The sequence below is a fragment of the Chanos chanos genome, chromosome 3 (assembly GCF_902362185.1).
Source record: "Chanos chanos chromosome 3, fChaCha1.1, whole genome shotgun sequence".
NCBI lineage: Eukaryota > Metazoa > Chordata > Actinopteri > Gonorynchiformes > Chanidae > Chanos > Chanos chanos.
The window spans coordinates 51,495,283-51,514,472 of record NC_044497.1 but is presented as its reverse complement, the minus strand read 5'-3'; the positions used below and the strand labels follow the sequence as shown (position 1 = coordinate 51,514,472).

The 19,190-nt window shown below is 38.3% G+C and overlaps 1 protein-coding gene across 1 annotated transcript; it reads left to right on the top strand.

Annotated features, from left to right (window-relative positions):
- Positions 1-283: 283 nt before the first annotated feature.
- On the top strand, positions 284-17,846 carry LOC115808088 (5-hydroxytryptamine receptor 4). Its single transcript, XM_030769350.1, has 7 exons — positions 284-312; positions 495-641; positions 1,256-1,456; positions 2,817-2,970; positions 3,681-4,243; positions 16,979-17,059; positions 17,753-17,846. Exons 1-7 carry the CDS (start codon positions 284-286, stop codon positions 17,844-17,846), a joined length of 1,269 nt encoding a protein of 422 aa, XP_030625210.1.
- Positions 17,847-19,190: the final 1,344 nt, after the last annotated feature.

Below are 19,190 nucleotides of genomic sequence, written 5' to 3'. Positions count from 1 at the left end.
CAAAGGAATGCTCAGCTTGTGACTTGGACAAACAGATTACCTCTACATAATATTGATATTAGTCACAATTTTTGCCTGTTTTTTTTTTTTACAGTTACACAAGGAAGTGTGTGGATTTCTCGCTTTGGGGTGTCAAAAGGAAGAAAAAAAAGATAAATAAATGAGAAAAAGAAACACAATACAAGAGGTGTGAAATTGAGCTGTGTTTCGTTCCCAGCAGAGGGGCTGCAGCATCTCGTGTGGTGGAATCCCATCTGACAGATCTCCATGCAGATGCCCAGTGATGGCCACAAATTCGAACCTGACACAAGAGTGAGGAGCCTAACGCCCCAAACAATCTAAAACAAAAAGATCTAAAACCATTTTTTTTTTTTTTTGTGGTTTGACAACATCTTGAATATCTAGTTTAATGCACCTTCGGAAACTTGGCTACAGTCTTAAGTGCTGTCACGGTGACGAATCAGCGACAGTAATTTTTTTTTTTTTGTCTCTAGATCGTCTAACGAAGTGGTGAATACTGAACATGTTCTGAGCTCTCTAGAAAGGATCATTCTCACTGTTTTTCTGGTGACCATCATTACAATGACTGTCTTTGGAAATCTGCTGGTAATGGTGGCTGTATGTAAAGACAGACAGCTAAGGTGAGGAATGTGACAGCCTTCAGTGCCTATACCAAACGAGGACTCTTTGTCTTTATATGTTTTCTGTCAGGCAACCTACAGGTGATGGTTTTTGGAAATAAACATACAGTGTAAATGTAAATCTTCTTATTTTCCTGACAGTAAATCCTCACAGACAGTCGTGTTATGAAGCTTCACGTATCAAATCTAAAACAGCCGTTAAAGAAATTTGAGATAGTTCTGAAACATGAATTATTTGTTGCATAAAGGGTGATGTTGATATTACTTCTGAGATGCCAAAAAGTGCAATCATTTTTGCCAGGTAACCATCTGCAGTGTACATAAAACTTGAAAAATGCAGCTGGTAATTTTATGGGAAATGCTTTCTTAACACTCAGTGTACTTACAAGAAAGTAAGGTTAATACAAGCTTGTTAATATATAGTCATGCTTATATTCATACTTATATGCATGTAATATTATTAATTCCATGGGTGGTCTTCAATCAAGACACTACAGTTTGTGGCAGCCGTAATTTAATTTTGTTGTGCACCATGCTGTTTAAGTTCTTTTCTTAAGTATTGTTTACGTCCCATTTCTCATTCAATTTTAAAAATGTTTCTTTGCCAAATTTAGGAAGAAGAAGACAAACTACTTCATTGTGTCACTGGCATTTGCCGATCTCCTAGTTGCTCTTGTAGTTATGCCGTTTGCAGCCATAGAGCTGACCACAGGTCAGTGGAGATACGGCGAGACTCTTTGCCTCGTCCGTACTTCACTGGATGTTCTCCTCACCACTGCCTCTATACTGCATCTGTGCTGCATAGCACTAGACAGGTGAGAATGTACTGAAGGAGTTCTCAGTTCTTTGACAGAATGTTTCACAAGGTCATACAAGGTGAGACAAGATGATAGTGAATGAAACTCCAGATTTGCTTTTGTCAATCTTAAAATGAAAAAAAAAAAATAGGACAGTAGGTTTTGAAATATCCTCTGTGTATTGAACAGACAGCAATGGCTATCTGCTTTTTGAAACATAAGGAAAACATACTCTGCTATATGGAAGATGATTTGATATCCTACACAGATTTGATATCCTCCTTTTGGAATACTGCTCATATTAATTCCTGGAGAAGGATTTGGAGGTTTGGAACTTTTATTCAGGGATGTTGCAGTAAATCCTTGACATGGAGGGTTTGTCTGGGGAACATATTTGCCTTCATGTTTCTAAGAATGTAATATATCTTAGATGATATATTACATCCAAGACCAGCTTTAGTCGCGTACAATTTTACAAGAATGTGGAAATATATTGCTCTTTATTTTCCGTAAAGATAACAATTTAAATCACTATCATTTTTTAAAAGCATGTCAGTTGATCTGTGTTGTTCTAATGTTTGTAAAAAAAAAAAAAAAAAACCACAAAAGAACAAAAACAAATTTTTTCTTCTGTTTGGTTTAGTACAAGCTAGACACATACTAATACTACTGTGCCTTTTTTTGCTGTTTATATTCACTCCATTGTCACACTGGGAGATTGATTTAGTGTTATTCTGAATGCCGTAATTCTGGGCGCCCACTTTCATAATGTGACTGTCATCCATTCTCCTCTCGTCTCCTGCTGAGTCTCATTCAGAGACCTCGTCCATGGGCGATATATTCAAATAGTTATTTTCATCACTTCTGCCCAATTTTTGCAGAACTATTTGAGGTTTTCCTATGTTCTCCTCTTTCAAAGAGGTCAGTTAACAATAGAAATGCATTTACATGAGTGCAGTTTGTGAGACTTCTAAGGACCTCAATGTGTATTCCATTCCATTGCTTGTCAGCATGTATGGTAGGAAAAATAATATGTAATTTGCAAGTATGCAAACTCTGCCCATTCACTCAGTTTAGTGATGTTGGACTTTGTTAGTGAGGGAACAGGTCAGTATTATGTCTGTGTGAGTCATTTTTCTCTCACTGGTACCACAGAAAAACTTGATTTATCCCACCCCCAGTCTATTCAGTACCCCCAGTCTTCTGGATCTTTGTGTGAAACAAACATAACACATGGTTTGACTACAGGTTCAGTGATGGAGAAACAGCAATGTTTGATTAGGAAAGTCTTGCATTATAATAGTACTCACATCCTGACAATTGAGTGTTTCTCTGATCTCTCTCTCTCTCTCTCTCTCTCTCCCTCTCTTTTTGGCAGGTACTATGCTATCTGCTGTCAGCCCCTGGTGTACAGAAATAAGATGACACCAATAAGAGTCTCTTTGATGTTGGGGGGATGTTGGGTCATCCCTTCTTTTATCTCGTTCCTTCCCATCATGCAGAATTGGAATGCAATTGGCATTGAGGACATTGTAAGTACAGACTTAGTGAAAGTTTAGAAGAAGTCATAATATTAAGGTCACAGATGACTTGATGGCTGGTGGTAGTAGCCTCTCACCTCTCAGTAATAAATGCAGACATAATACATCCATGGCACCAAGTGCAAAGTTGTTTGTTTGATTATTGTTTGTTTGATTTTGATTGATCGATTGACTGACTGATCAACTGATTGATAGATCAACTGATTGATTAGTCATTTATTTTCATCATCTTTAACGCGAGATTTCATTTAAAACGCTTTATATGTTTCCAGACTAAGGGTACGTGCATCACAAACATTTGAAAGAATGTGCAGCAATTCAAATCAAACATGCATTTAGTAAAGAAGAGTAAATTGTTCTAAAAAGCATCAAGCCTTGATTGAAATTTAGTCACTGAAAACAATCTGCTTGATAAATTTGAATGGTTGGTACGGAGCTAGTCTTTTATCACTCAAATTAAATGCTAGACATGTTCTCAATTCAAAGAACCTCACTGACACACCTTTCAGGAGCTTGACGGCTTGAAAATGAAAACGACTTCCTGAAAATGACTGCAGTTTTCAAACCTACGGTTGAAGAACCAAGCAGAATGCATGAGTTTTATACCTATATTTGACAGGGTGAGCTATTCTTCCCTGGAAACGTCTCTCCCTGGTATGAAAGTAGCTTCAGCTATGTGTGTGTGTGTTTTTTGTCCTCAGATTGAAAACAGGAAATTCAGCAACGTCACTAATGAGACATACTGCGTCTTTCTCGTGAACCGGCCCTACGCCCTGGTCTGCTCGGCGGTGGCTTTCTACGTGCCACTGGGACTGATGGTCCTGGCCTATCAGCGCATTTACGTGACTGCCATGGAGCACGCTCGACAGATAGGCACTCTACAACGCGCTGGCTCAGCGCCCGAACAGTACTACGGCCACGACCAGCAGGGTCCGAGCCGAATGAAGATCGAAACCAAAGCGGCCAAAACGCTGGCGGTCATCATGGGATGCTTCTGCCTCTGCTGGGCGCCGTTCTTCATCACCAACGTAGTGGATCCGTTCATCCAGTACAGCGTCCCTGAGCAGATGTGGACCGCGTGGCTGTGGCTGGGATACATTAACTCTGGCCTGAATCCTTTTCTCTACGCCTTTCTGAACCGAGCTTTTCGAAGGGCTTTCCTCACCATCTTGTGCTGCGGAGATGAACGCTACGCACGGCAGGGCAGCTTCAGCCCCACCAGACCCTACTCTGCGTCCGTGAACGGTACGACAATCGCTCTCAGGTAAGTCTCGCCGGAATGTTCTGCCCTTTTTGAAATGGGTTCTGAGAGAAGAAGAGACGTCAGGGATTACCCGTGAAAGATGAAGCCTTTTCTTGGTCTTACTGGGTCATCTATCTGTGCCTCGTCTTGGGTTTTTGCCTTCTGTCTGTGCAGGAAATGTTACCTCATTATTGAATTCAATATTATTTAACCTTTTAATTCATTTTCTGCAGTTCTTTGCCAGAAGCAAAGTACATATTTTTGGAGGGTTTTTTTTTTTCTTTTCACAATATCCTTGATTCCTGAGCCTTTTTAGATTAATGCATAAATGAATAACACTTGGACTAAGATCATTTTTTTCCCTGTGCCAGCTGAGCACAGTAAAATGACCAGACAGTAACACTTTTAAAATATAGTCACATTCAAAAGAAAATGCGTTTTTTGACAAAAGCCCCATTTTCGGCTGTTTTACTGGGTATGATGTCTTTCTCTTTAAAAGTACATGATAGTTACTACATCTAGAAAACACTTTTACAGGGGCAGAGTAGACAATTTTCTTTATATCTATTGGCAATGCTAAAATAAAGCAAAATTGTACTTTATTTTTAAGTAACATCAGTCCTCAACTTAGTATCTTACCTCTAATAGGGGTATCGTCAGAGACACGTACAATGTCAGCTCTTTAGAGTGGAATTTCAGTGGGGAGTGATATTAAGGTGGTGTTCTATGTCACTTTTACAGATCAAGATAATTAGCAATATAAAATATTGATTCAGATATTGTCAATGCTAAAATATGTTATTTCTTAGTGACATCAGCCCTTAGTTTTCCTATCAGGGGCATATTCTGAGGTACCCTGTAAGTTTCTGACATGGTTCAATCCACTTAAGTACAGTGGAATCATTCTTATGTAGTCTTAGATCAAGATTTCTTAACGTGCTCCCTTGATAACAATTACTTTTAAGAATGTGCATTCTCAGACGTTGTATCTTCAGAATGAGACAGCTGCTAGCATGCTTTAAAGCGCTAAAAGCTATATGACCAGCTGTTTACCCATTTGGACTCTGGTGTCTGGTACGTGTTAAAGTGGTGTATGTGTTAGCAGGACTCTTCTACTTGTAGCAGCTCAGTAGTAGTGGCACAGAGCTGGAGTGACATCATCCTGGCTCACGATCAAACCAGCAAAAACCCTTCATGGGAGTGACTGCGGAATGTTCGTGATTCTATAAACTCTGTTTAAAACCCCTACTGACATTTTAAAAATAATAGCAGTCGCTTTGCTACTGTTTATTGTACCTTTGTTTTTATGAGATTTATCTCATGGCTGATGTTGTGACTCTTTTTGGTTTTTGTAATTAGGCCTATTATGGTAAACGTGATGTTCCCAGTTGTTTGTGGTCTCCGTTAAGAAGAAGAGTATTGGTTTTCAGTATCATTGCAACGGGTGTGCCTTTATGGTTTGCTATTGTTGCATTATTATTTGTGGGTTTCATTTCATGTTTTATTGTTATTGTTGTGCTCCACTGAATATGTTAAAGCTCTCAATTAGACGTGTGTTTTCTTTGCATGCACTTGTAGAAAATATGTTTTGATGCATGACTACTGCCTTCATAATTTTTATTGGGTACAATTTGAATGCCAGCAATGCGTAACACATAAAACACAAAAGAAATAGTATTATTACACTTTACTGCCTGTTTATTTAAAACTACCTGAGACAAAAAGCAGATGTTGCTTTTTCCGCTGTGAATTCAATTAATGAAACAAGAATAGATGTTATTTGCAAAACGTTCCGGAGTGTGGGATATATCTTTTTTCATTTGCCCCTACCTTTTGCCTGGACGTTTTGTAATTATACTCAGATTTATAGTTTGACTTGGGGGTCACTCATGTTTTGGTGTTAATTTTCGCAGTGATTCGTAACCACAGCATGGTTAGTAACACAGTCAGCTTCTGCCTCTTTGCCATAAATTTAGATGTTAACTTGTGTCTTTGGACATTCATCAATAGGGACTGGAGTCTATCCACCTGAGAACTGATCTTTCATTAAAGAGGAATAATATATGTTATTAGTACTGACTCCTGTCAGCAGATTGCTTGGCTGTTTAAACCGGAAATAGAGCAGGTTATTCTGCAGGCAAGGTACATGGATGTGTATACTGATGCTGACACTGAATCACCTGTTGATACCTGGAAACATGTAAAAAGAAAACTATACCTGAATTATACCTCATGTCTGAGAGTTCTTTAATACCTCTGTTTTTCTTAAAATCCACTCAATAACAACTTGTGCTGTGAAGTTAAATTTTGGGGGATTTTTTTTTTCAGATTGTATCAGAAATGATTGGCAACTAAAAGAATCAACATAGGAAAAAAAAAACCCCACATTTTTTCAGTCATCTAAATAGCTCACTGGCGTGTATGTTTTTCTCCAGAGTGTTTTATATCAAAGCTGCTTTCCCATGTGCACCAAAGAAAGGATTTAGAATTGCACTTAGTACTCTTTGTGGAAAAGCATGGGCTGTACACGGGTCTTTGTAAAATAAGAACAGCAATCATACGAAGGGTGAAATAAGGTTGCAGGGCCCATAGCTGAAACCGTGGCAACACTCTTTACCTCTGTTTCTCACCACCTTTATTATGTGTGATAGCTAGAGAAGACGCAGGGGTGACAGAAAAAGAAAAATCTTGACTCCCCCCACCCCCTCTTATGCGTCTGCCTCTGTTTCCACAGAGACCATTCTTACTGGCCACAATCCAATGAACAACCACTCCACACCGTCTCCATTCACACGCGCACACACACACGCGCATGCACACAAACACACACACACACAATTTCTCTCAGTCATAAAGGCTTGCAATTTTTTTCCCCCTGCATTTTCCTGAACTATGTCTGGAATGTATGTGATGCTGTCTGAGTTGAGTTACAGTCACAATTTGATTCCAGGAGCAGAACCTTGTGCTTTTAAATAAGCTCTCTTTAGAAGAAGAGACTTTTATCTGGGTTTTTTATGTATACTGTGAGAGTCAGGTTTTAATCAGTTTGTTTTGAAGAGCTTTCCATCGTTAAGAGGAATTTCTGAATTTTCATTAGTGTAAAGCCAAATAAATGCAAGATTTTGTTTATTTCTAGCATGACTATTACAGGGTGAAATCTAAATATACAGTTCACATGTTTTCTCACAGATTTTAGGTGTTTCTTAATGGATTGTTCTGATGATAAAAATGTTCATGTTCAAAAAAATGTCCCTCTGAAAATGGTGTATAATCATGACTTTTCTGCTTAACAAGAATTTTAATTCTGCCCGAATAGTTGTGACATTAGAATGTGTTCAATTTCATTTTTTTTTTTTTTCATTTTTATTAGCATTTAAGATGTTGTAGGCAGTAAGGTGGTGCTATTGATCAAAACTTATTAATATATTGATTCAGATTATTGGTGTGGCAATGCTAAAATGCTTTTAGTTGATGAAGCTGTACCTGTCTCATTGGGTTCTAAAGCAAATGCAAGATCTGAAACATTTGATTAATGTTCAGCTTAATGCATTGCGTTGATTTCATAGAAAAAATATGAAAAGTTATTAAAAGTATTACAATTATGACAGAAGATGTGATTGTTAACATCACACTGAGCTCAACTTCAGTCTCATTAAGTGTCAAACTGAAATACTGGAATGAGGTTCAATGTAAATGCCTTTTCACTTTCACTGTCTCACTTAGCATCCACTACATACTGACTGCTCTGTGGTCAAACATGCCTTCAAGGCTCTAGGAATCTCTAGATTCATTCAGAAGTTCAGAAAGTACCATAAGATTGCCTAAGTTCTAGAACGTTCGGAAAGATCTTAGATAGCTCTAATATCAAACCAGTGAGTCCGGCACAATCATAAGATTGCCCAAGTTCTAGAATGTTCAGAAAGATCTTAGATAGCTCTAATATCAAACCAGTGAGTCTGGCGCAATCATAAGATTGCCTAAGTTCTAGAACGTTCGGAAAGATCTTAGATAGCTCTAATATCAAACCAGTGAGTCTGGCACTCTGGAGAGAGATTCTGGAAACCAGAGACCTCTTAAGTTTTAGCAATTTGAGCCCGACTATGAATATTTAAACACTGTCCCAGTAATACAACTTGACATGCAGTAATTCATTCAGTAAATAATAATAGCAGACTGGTCTTAAAATTTCTACTTGTGTTTAGCAGATGTGCATGCTGTCTCAGCTGTAAATATGCAAAACATGACTGAGAAAGAATTTTAGGTTTCAAGGTTGTTTGGGGTACTATCACAAATTCTCTTAGAATCAGGATGCATGTACTGTACAAGCTTTATTCCAAAATGCAGTCCAAATCCAAATCACAAAACAGCCCAGATTTGGTGCGTGATAATCAGGCTACTTGGGGCAGGACTACAGATCAATAACAGTTAACAGGTGGTGGTCAATAATCGAGCACAGGGAAGCTAACAGGAACAGGAGAGCTAACAAGAACAAGGAGGCTAAGAGCTACAATGCTAATTAGGAATAAACATGGGGGCTAACAGCAGAAATGTTAATGAGGAGGACCAAGGCTCTGTATGCTCATGAAAATCAGAGACTAGTGCATATACAAACATCCTAATGAGATAATGAACAGGGAACAGGTGACCATCATGATTAGACAACGAACTGGTTAACCAGCGGTGGATGAGTAGAGCGTTAATAGGCCAGAGGACAGACAAGTGGAGATGGAGGTGTGATGACTACTTGATGAGTCATAGTAAGGCCTGGTTCAGACTACACGAATTCAGCCCAATTTTGATGTTGCAGACAAACTCCCAGTGTCGGACACGAATATGAATATTGGAAACGTTGAACGGGCATCTTTACCCCTCGTAGTGTGACATAGTCTTGAGTCAAAGTCAAGTCAAGTCAAGTCAAGCCAAAGAGTTTCATCGTCACGTCTACAGAACAACACAGGTTATCTGGACAGTAAAAATCTTATGACATGGCTAGTTCACGTTCTTGGCACGGGACATATCCATATAATAAATTCGTAGAACAATAAACAGACTGTCAGACAGACAGTAGTGCAAAACAACACACAAATGTGAGACAATACACGTGTGATGACAAATACACAGATATAGCGGTAGTGCTGCTGGGAGTAGTGCAAAGGAGGTTTTTATTTACGGATATACAAATGGTCAGATGTACAGAAGTCTACTTAGATACCTTTATTTAATCCATAAAGGAAATATTTCCATTCCATTAACTAATACCCTGTTACTTTTCAATGTTTTTGGAGAACTGACATAACTTACTGAATGCAGGTATTTTTTTTTCCCATATTTTTTTTCCATTACATATCTGTTCATCAACTGAGCTGAACCACACATGTTATGCCATTTTTCAAAGCTCTGTGTCAAGTCAGCGCATCAAAGACATTGTACATGCTGTGACTGCAGTGACATACCCGGAGACAGTTTTCAGAATGCTTTGTCATGACTACCAGAATAAGGGAAACACTTGAATTAAGCAAAGACACAGCTCATATTTAAAGCAGGTTCTTCCATACAGGTGTGGTTCTCTACTTAATTAAATGATCACCATCTGATTTTTCTCAGGGTCATGTATGAAAATGCCAATCAGGCAAAATCCACCATGTTTTAGCACAAGGTGTGATGGTTGGATAAGGAACTCAGGGATAAAAATGGCTCAAATGGCTAATATTTCTCGAGGCCAGTGGTTAAGGTGACACTGGCTTAGAAGTCTGAAGGAGAGACATCATTAGTCAGGGTCACCTGTGGTTTTAGTCATTTTGTTCTGAAAGACTTGAAGAAACAAGACAAGTTCCAAAGTAGCCCATAGAGTAATACTTATAGATCACTGATATCCTTTATCTGTCAATTAAAGCACTGTCTGTCATATGGAGTGATACAGTATTCTTTGCCATGTAACTCCATCTGATATCATGTTGATCGATTTTAATGCGTCTGTGCTACGTGGACTTTAGTTAGTTATATTAAAAAAAAACAGCACTGTGTTTATATTTGAATTGCACATGTAGTTGATAAAATTTATTAATAAACATTCAAATCTATTTGAGTAGGAAAAGATTTGGGGCATTTGCAGTTTATGCCATGATTGACAGGCCTCCTGAGAATCCCAAGGGGTGGTCTAAAGCAGATAATTCGTCCTTTACCCTCTTCCCGGTAAGCGAAAGAGTGCGTGTGGAGCATGCGCCAAAATAAACGTACAAACCCAAAGTGCCTGTTTCCCATGGTAAAAAGCTGTGGCGGCTCTGTTATGGTGTGGGTTGCATTTTTCTGGCATGGCTTAAGTCCTCTTGACTCAGTAGAGAGGGTAGAGAGAAATGCCAATAAACACAAGGCCGTTTTGACCGACCGTCTTTACCCTGTGGTGAAGAATTCCTATCGTGATGGACTCTTCCAGAATATCAGTGCCTCCGTCCATGGGACGTGAGTGGCCGTTGTATTGTTTGATGAATATGAAAATAATGTGGGCCATGTGCCACGACCGTCTCGGACACCAGACCTCAACTTGTTAGACACGCTGAAGGGAGATTCTGCAGCTGTGCTGGAGACAGCAATTTCCACCGTCATCAAAAAAAAAAAAAAAAAAAGTAAATGATGGAATTTCTTGTGGAATTATGGTGTCTTTTTCCCTCTAATAAAGTTCCAGACACTTGTAGACTCAAAGCCACAGCATCCTGAAATGGCAGCTGGTGGTGGCCCAGTACTCTATTAAGACGTTTTATGTTACCGCTTTTTCTATTTTAGCAGTTACCTTGTGTTTACACAGTTTGGCTCTTTATTACACGTCTCAGTGACACCACGTTTTAGCTGTTTAGAATTTTGTTATCTTAAAGCTTTTCTTGCCACACTAAAACCATATCCTTGATTGTCATTTCAAGTTATTTTGTTATTGAAAAGACAAGGCTAAAGATGAGCCTAGCCTTTTGATTCATATTAATTCAACTCATCTCTGCCTGTCACCATGGAAACCAAAGGTTTGAAAATAACTGTATGTGAAGATACCTGCTGTTGGGAAGGAGTGAGCATGTGTTAAATATCCTTAATCCACTACTTTAGAGGATGTTTCCATATTTGGTCAAACAGGGACAGGGTTCATCTGAGGGTGCACTAAATCCTCCATTTTCAGATTGTTGCCATGCCAGATTAAAGGTTCTGCTCATTTCAGAGTTGGTATGGCTTTGAACTTGTGCTTGATTTATTTATCAGTCTTAGAAGCTCATCATTTACAGTCAGGCTTGGAGGAATTTTTAAGTCTGCCAAAATGTTGTGTTAGAGTTTACCTTTTCGTTTTGGCCTGGCTGGATTTGGCATCATGATGAAAACTCCTGATCTAATTCACTTGAGCAACAATCCCTTTAGCCTCCATTTCGTCATTCATTGTCGTGTAGAGTAGCCGAGAAACAATGCAACTCCTTGATGGTTATGTAACATTTTCATTGAGTAGAAGCACATTGCTGCTTTTTGTGAGCGCTATTCCTTAATGGATTTTATTTTGTTTCACTTTGTGTTGAAGACTGAATAAGAGAGATATCTAGAGAAGCATCAGAATCCAGTGAAATATCATGTAATGATACCGATTCTTTCCATGTCAACGCTCTGTCTGAGCCCACTGGCTTTATAATATTACTGGGCTCTATGTAATTTGTGTTCGATAATTGATTTGTTTGATTGAATATCTACGAAAATTCAGTGAGGACTGTTCACTTAACGAAATCTCAGCGGATATCAAATAGTACGTTCTTTGAATAGAATGATTCTTTTAATTGTTCTTACGGAATATCACATGATATGAAGTCACTGCCTTAACACACAGTACGTGCTATAAATGGAATGCACTTTGACTTCGTTTTCTCCGTAGTTTCTCATTAATACCCAGCAAAAGATTTAATGTTCAATAATTATGAGCAATCGCTGTCCGTTTTACATGTGGAACTGGTCCGAACGCAAATGGTTGTGGCAAAGATGTCTGGTTTCATATGACACACTGTAAAAAGTGTAAAGGTAGAAGTTATTCCAAACTTGTCAGAACGTATTATTAGAAAGTTACTTTGGAATAGGGATTGGGCCAAGCTGTGTTGCAAATTATAGTGTTTTTGTTCTCTCCATCAGTCCATGTTAAATTCTGACTGACAGCAGTGAGATTGGTTCTCATGTCCTTTCCTGACGCATGGATTACTCAAATAGGTTGGAATTTGATTCAACAAAGTAATCCATACTCTCTTGGGCTTTAGATTGATTTATCACAGATGTTTGGTTTATTTTTGAAATGTCAAAGTATTTGTTAATGCTGGTTAAAGTAATAATTTGAGCTTATTAAAAGTTTATTTATCTTTAATCGAGCTACATAAATTTTTCAGTTGAGATATTTTAATAAGCTCTCTTCATATTACCGACTATGGTGGATCTAATCTGGTGTCAGCACTTTGTCATTTTGAATGTCTGTATATACACACACCATGCTCATTTCGCTTTCGTGTGATCACCCCCTCCCCCCCAACTCCCCCCCACCTCAACAAAAGCACTGCCACCAATTAATTCCAAATTTTCTTTGTATTAGTGAAAACAGTGAAACACTCAAGATGGTATTTGCGGTTGCTTAGCAATGATTGGGACTATTTACATTACTCTTGCACAAAAAGGTCATTTATGGGTCCAGTTGTCACTACATTATATTCATTGCAAAGTTCAAGATATCAGAATTTGCATAATTTGAATCCAAGTCAACATGATGCAGTGGTAATGTGAGTCAGTACTCACATATGGTTCGGACTTAATGACGTTTTTGGACTTTGAGTCCAACTGTAGATAGCTTGAGCCCAGTTGAGTTAGGTTCAGAACTCTCCCAGAGTGTGATGCATAGGGGTTTGGAGAAGATGAATGGATGGAAGGGATTGGAGACGGTTGTCAGAAGTGACTGATTTGAAGGAAGAGGCAAGTGTTTTGGGTTTTTTTTGTTTTTGTTTTTCAAGAAAACTGATAGGCAAGACGTTCTAGGAGGGTTGTCTGAGAATTCTCACACTATTTCCTCTGCAGTTCCAATAATCAGGCAACATGATAGCAACTTCTGTCATGGTGTACACCTGGGCAGTTTGTTATTCTAAGATAATTATCAGATGTTCTGTCAAGGATTTGATGGTATGTTGTGATTTATATTTGGAGAAAACACTGCTTGATGAAGAAGTTTGATAGACTAACTTTTGATGTTTTCTTTAATGGTTTTAAAACGGCGACGATTACTGATAATACGATTTGAGCTTAGCACCTATAGGAAGAGCAATCGATCTGAGAGATGACTTGATAGAAGATGGGCTAGACTTTATGTGATTCATCAAAGTGTGTCTTTTCACTGATTTGGCTGTTTTACTGGATACCTCACTATCTGCAGTGGGCAGTTTTCCACCTCAAGCATTCAGTCAGTAGATTCGCCACTGGATCAGATACATGTGCAAATAACTATTGATTAACTATGTTTTCCTTTGAGTCAGGAGAAAGCAAGCCACAAAAACTACAAGCTGTCTGTGTGGTACATCAACATCCTTGAGGCCTATTGTGGACATGATGAAATGCTTGAATATTATAGCTATATGGGGCACCTCAAACAGAGTTCAAAAACATGATCTACACAGATATCTGTGATGTTCATTTTAATAAAGCATCACAAACTTGAAGCAGAGTGGAAATAAAACAGTAAAAGAGAATAACAGAGAAAGTTTTTTTTGTTGTTTTTTTTTTTTCTTTTTCTTTCTTCCTTTATTTTCTTTACTCATAAATATATTTCAAAACATAGAGCAAGCCAGTTTAAGTGTGAGAATGTGTTTTGACATATGGACAACATTATTTGACATTATGAGTTAAATGTATATCACAAAGAACAGAACGCAGCTGACACAGATTACAGATCTTATCCCACAGACTCTTAATATAGTAAAAGACCATGCAAACAGTGAAGGATAACTCTACAGAAAGGTTTCTTGACCTCAGGGGACCTTGGAGAGTCTGTTATTTGACTGGAGACAGCGAAGGTAATTTCAGCTTTATCTGGGTCTCAAGTCACATTTTATTCACTATTCTCTACTTTTTGCTTCCCCATAAAGGCATATTAAGTATATCTCATTTTAGGAAGTACTATACTGAAGTCTCAGGGAAAGAATTATTTTGCCTATGGCAAATCACTTTACATGTAGTGTACATAATATGTGCCCTGTATTAGTATAGGCGACGTATTGCATCAGACTAATTTTTTTTTATATTGCAGACATTGGAAAAAAATAACTCTTGAACTTAGGACCTGAATATTACTCAGTGAGATAAAACACTGCTCAAATGTCCCTTGAGACTTTGTATTAATAGACATGTAACTGGGAGTTGGTGAGTGGATGAAAAGGGACATAAAGTTTACACACTTATAGGCAGTTCAGCAGTTCATGACCAGGACACGTTTGTCAAAACTGTCAGGATTGCTCCGTTAGATTTTAATTTAATTTGGATTACTTGAAACATCATAGTCTGTAGTTTTGGATTGATGCAATTTTATTCTAGACAACAGAGGAATGTAGACCTTGTTCCAAGAAGTCAGGTCTAATTTGCGCAGCAAATGTTAGCGTCAAGATGAAACATTTCACTGGAATACCACCAAATCATCAAAAAGTCATTTTTCTAGGCATTAAATGATCTTGCAGGAGTTAAGAAACAAGCATTCCCATTTTTTCCTACATCTCTGTCTCTTTGATGGGACTTCATTATAATTTGTCCTGGAAACTTGCACAATAGATGGAAAATTAGAATGAAGAGAGGGAGAAAGAAGGCAAAAAAAAAAAAAGGGCTTGCAAAGTTTGTGTGTGGATGCCTCTATAGCAGATAGGCTGAGAATTCCACAGTCAGACCCTACCAACACGTGGCCAAGTCTTCCACACAACAAACCCTCATCCGTCAATCACTCCGCACCATATTCACAATGCCCCCATCGTGCTTCGGCCCATGTTGTCACACAAGGGCGTTGGGTTGTAGATAGATAGTGAATGCAGGCAGAGTGGTAGCATAAGATCACAGTCAACATCTTACTCCTGTTTTTGAGCACTTTACCTTTTTTTTCTGAAAGGTCTATAGCATATGTCAAAGATTCTTTCACTTTCAGTGATTTGTAGTCACGTGAACCAGTTTAAAGCTTCTCTGTTCTCCACGTCTCTGTTCTCTGCCTTTGCTACCGTGGGGCTTTTGACGGCTGTTGACGGAAGCTCTACCAGATGTTGTGCTTAAACGTGACAAAGGTTTTATTAGTGCTGTAATGTTTCGTACTTATCTATTTTGTTGCGGCAGTGTCTGTTAAAATATTACACGTGGGAGAGCTAGCTTTTGTGCCAAGGTCAGTTTGAAGAACCCAGGTACAGTAGAGCTACCAACAACAGAGTGGGAATAAAGAGGAAGAAAATTAGTGATCAAGGATAGGAACAAACCGTTGGCCGCAGTTTCAGAGAATGTGCAACAATGATGTTTTTTTCGTGAACAAGTATGAGCTGCATTTAGCTTTCTTTGGACCAATTTCTTGGACTTCTTTAATTGAGATGGCTCTATCTGGGAAAGCTCTCACGAAGCTATCTGTTATGCTGTCTCTGAAGTTTTATTATAATCAGATGTGTTGTGGTTACTTTCTCCTCCAGAAAAAATATTGTTGTAGACCCTGTTATATACAAAGTGTAGAAAAGGTCCAGACTATTTTCATGATGTAGTCGCACTTGCTTTATCTGGTCTTAAGTGATTGAAGTACATCTCTTTGTGTATGTTCCATGGGGAACCGTCTCTGTTTATGAGTCCTCCATAAACCTCTCTCTATATGTGTGTTTTCATAGCTATATTAGAAGATAAACATGTTCCTACAGCCGGAAAAGATTAAGGAAATTCCCTCTTAAGACGTGAACGCGGAAATGTTACACTTGTACAGTGTTTTAATTGTGTTCCCTGGTGCTCACATTGTCTACAATGAAACATCATCAGCGGATAATGGTACTACTGAATTTGTGTTCTTTTATGTAATCAAAGAACTTGTCTTTGGTTTAACTCTTTGAATCAAACAAAATGCCACAATTCACATGGCATAATTTCAGGCAGTCTCAATCAATGATGTGTAATAAGAATACAGGTGCCACTAGTGAAATCTCAAAGCTATTGGTTCAGAAAGGCTAGCCTGATCAGAACATCTAAATGTATTATGTAGGAAGCTGAGACTCAACTTTGGTCCACCAAGGAATTCTGGTTCTTTAATTCAAGGCAAAAGACTCACAATTATGTTGAAATGCATGTCCACAGAACTTGTCTGAAGCCATTAGACTTCAAAAAGCATTGTCATGTTTACGCAAATCTGTTTGTCCATCATAGTTACTCTGCACCAGTTTGTGAATTATGCATGTAATCCTTCAGTATCATTCAATGTTTCAAATCAAAGATCTATGGATAGTCACAGCATTACTTGAGCTATTAATGGCCTGATATGATAAGAGGACAATTTCGGTGTTTGTTCTGAGTTAATATGGGTGCAGCATTCTGGCACAAGGTGACCATGGAATGAGAGGGATAACAGAAAGAAAGAGAGAGAGAAAGAGAGAGAGAGAGAGAGAGAGAGAGAGAGAGAATGAGAGAGAGAGAGAGAGAGAGAGGCCTCTGTACTTCCCTGTTCAGAAATAACTTGGAGCATGTGTTTTGTTTACTGTGTATCTTGTCGATCAGGAACACATGCTATGAAGTATCATCACCAACTCTTCAGGAATTGCTGAAAAACAGTATCAGAGGACAAGCCCATTGCAATAGGTATCAAACAATGACATATGTCCATGTTGTGAGTCACTTCGTACTGTGTGGGTGTCTGTGACTGTCTTCCATTTTTTTTTGTATTCCATAAATAAACGTATGAAATTTGATTATTTTGCTTTGAGATTTTCTGCTGTTAGACTCAAAACTATGTAAATATCAAGGCTCAGAATACTGTGAAAATGAAAATTACATGAAATGAGAAAGTGAGCTCCACAGCAAATTATATTTTAACCTCGGTACAAATGGAATGTGAGTCGGTTTTCACAGTCCACTCAGACAAATAAAGATATCATAAGGCCAAGTATTAAACATTTACTCTACACATAGAAGTGAAACTGTGTCTACAATACATAGCTTGTTTCCCTGTTTGGTTTGAAAAATATCAAAACATTCCAACCTGGTGATATTTCACAATATTTGTTAACCAAAACGTGGTCAAAGTAACACCAAATGTGAATGAATGAACGTTCTGTTGACTCGAGTTTATAACAAGATGTCTGTCAGTGATTTATTGAATCCGCTCCTCTGTTTTGTGATTCACTGACTAACTCAACTCGTCCATAATACATAATCTCTCTTAGAGTTTTCGTGAAATACACAATTATGAATGTACATCGTGTTAATGTTCATTTCATTATGCAGCTCAGGTCTTTTAATATATTTTTTTTCTCTTCTTTTTTTCTCTCATAGATTGTCTTTTCTCCCAAACCGGAGTTACAGTGACAATGGCAAACGGATTTTGTCCAGTGAACTGGAATCTCAGGATTCGGTTGGTGTAATATAACCCAGAGACGACCTGACCAACCAGCAGTCGCCACAGAGCGTCTAACAGAAGGATTGGCAACCAGTGTTAGACTGAACCAAGCACTCATTGATCTCTCGTACGCAATCTCAGCTGTCCATGGAGAAAAGACAAATGTTCAGAGAGGGAGCTAAAAGATTCATCTTTGGAAGACAGTCTTGTTATGGTGACTACCTTTTGGTACACCCCACTGTTTACTGAGAACAGTCCTCTAATGACTTCATGTACAATATTGCTTAGGATCACTTTTAATGTACAGGTGAAGCTTTAGATAGGGTAACATGAAGAGATGAACAGAGACAAATAACATGCGATGTGTGGATTTGAAGACACTATGAAGAAAGACCACACACCCCCTTAAAAAGATGAATGCATTTTTGTAATGCTTTTTTTCCTTCTTCTTCTTCACCTATCAGATTTTGTTAGTTTTGTTTGATTTTCTCCTGCGTTTTTAACGGTTGTTTTATTCAGGATGTGCCCACTGGATGCACTGACTAGATGTCTCACTCCTCTGTACCATCCAGGTCACTGTGCCTCACTCACACTACAAATCCAGATTATGAAGGACAAGTGTGCTTTACTTCATGTTAGAATATTACGACATATTATTCTGTGTTGTATCATCATTTTTTCATATAAATTGAATTGTCTTTTCAAATAAGAGCCTTATTCAGCCCAAGCTGCCCTTAATGCACCGTAAGGACTAATGCATATTTATGTCGTTGCCAATGGATGAAAGAGATCTGGTACCGCTTTCATTCATTGGTTAATGTGTTACATATTCAGTAGTCTTTGTAGCAGCTCTGCAGTGGATTGATTGAATTAGGTACTTGGTTTTATTTCAGTTGGTGGAGAATATGCTGTAAACTGAATTAAGATACACTTTTTATTTATTTTCATGTACAGTGTGAGCTTCAGAAATGAGGTGCAATGAATTGTCACTGTGTGACATTGTCTTTTTTTTTTTGGGTTTGAATATAATTTAAGTCAAGATTTAACATTACACAGTAGAAAGGGGGCTGACAGATAGTGCTTCAGAACAGACTTTAGCTGAAAGGATACTTCCGCTCACTGCTCAGATTAATTAGCACGTATATCTTATCCATTACATAAAACCCCTGTTTGATGAATATGCCATTGTCCTTTTCACTGCGCACGCTAGACAACTGGATTGAAGTCAATGGCGACAGCCAAACTGAAAACTCCTCCTATTATATATAATGGTCTATGCCTTGAAAGCACACGGCGAGCCCAAACCATTTTACCATTGTGCCGCAATGAAGCAATTATACATAAAAGCACTGTAACTCACTATTAACTTCATTT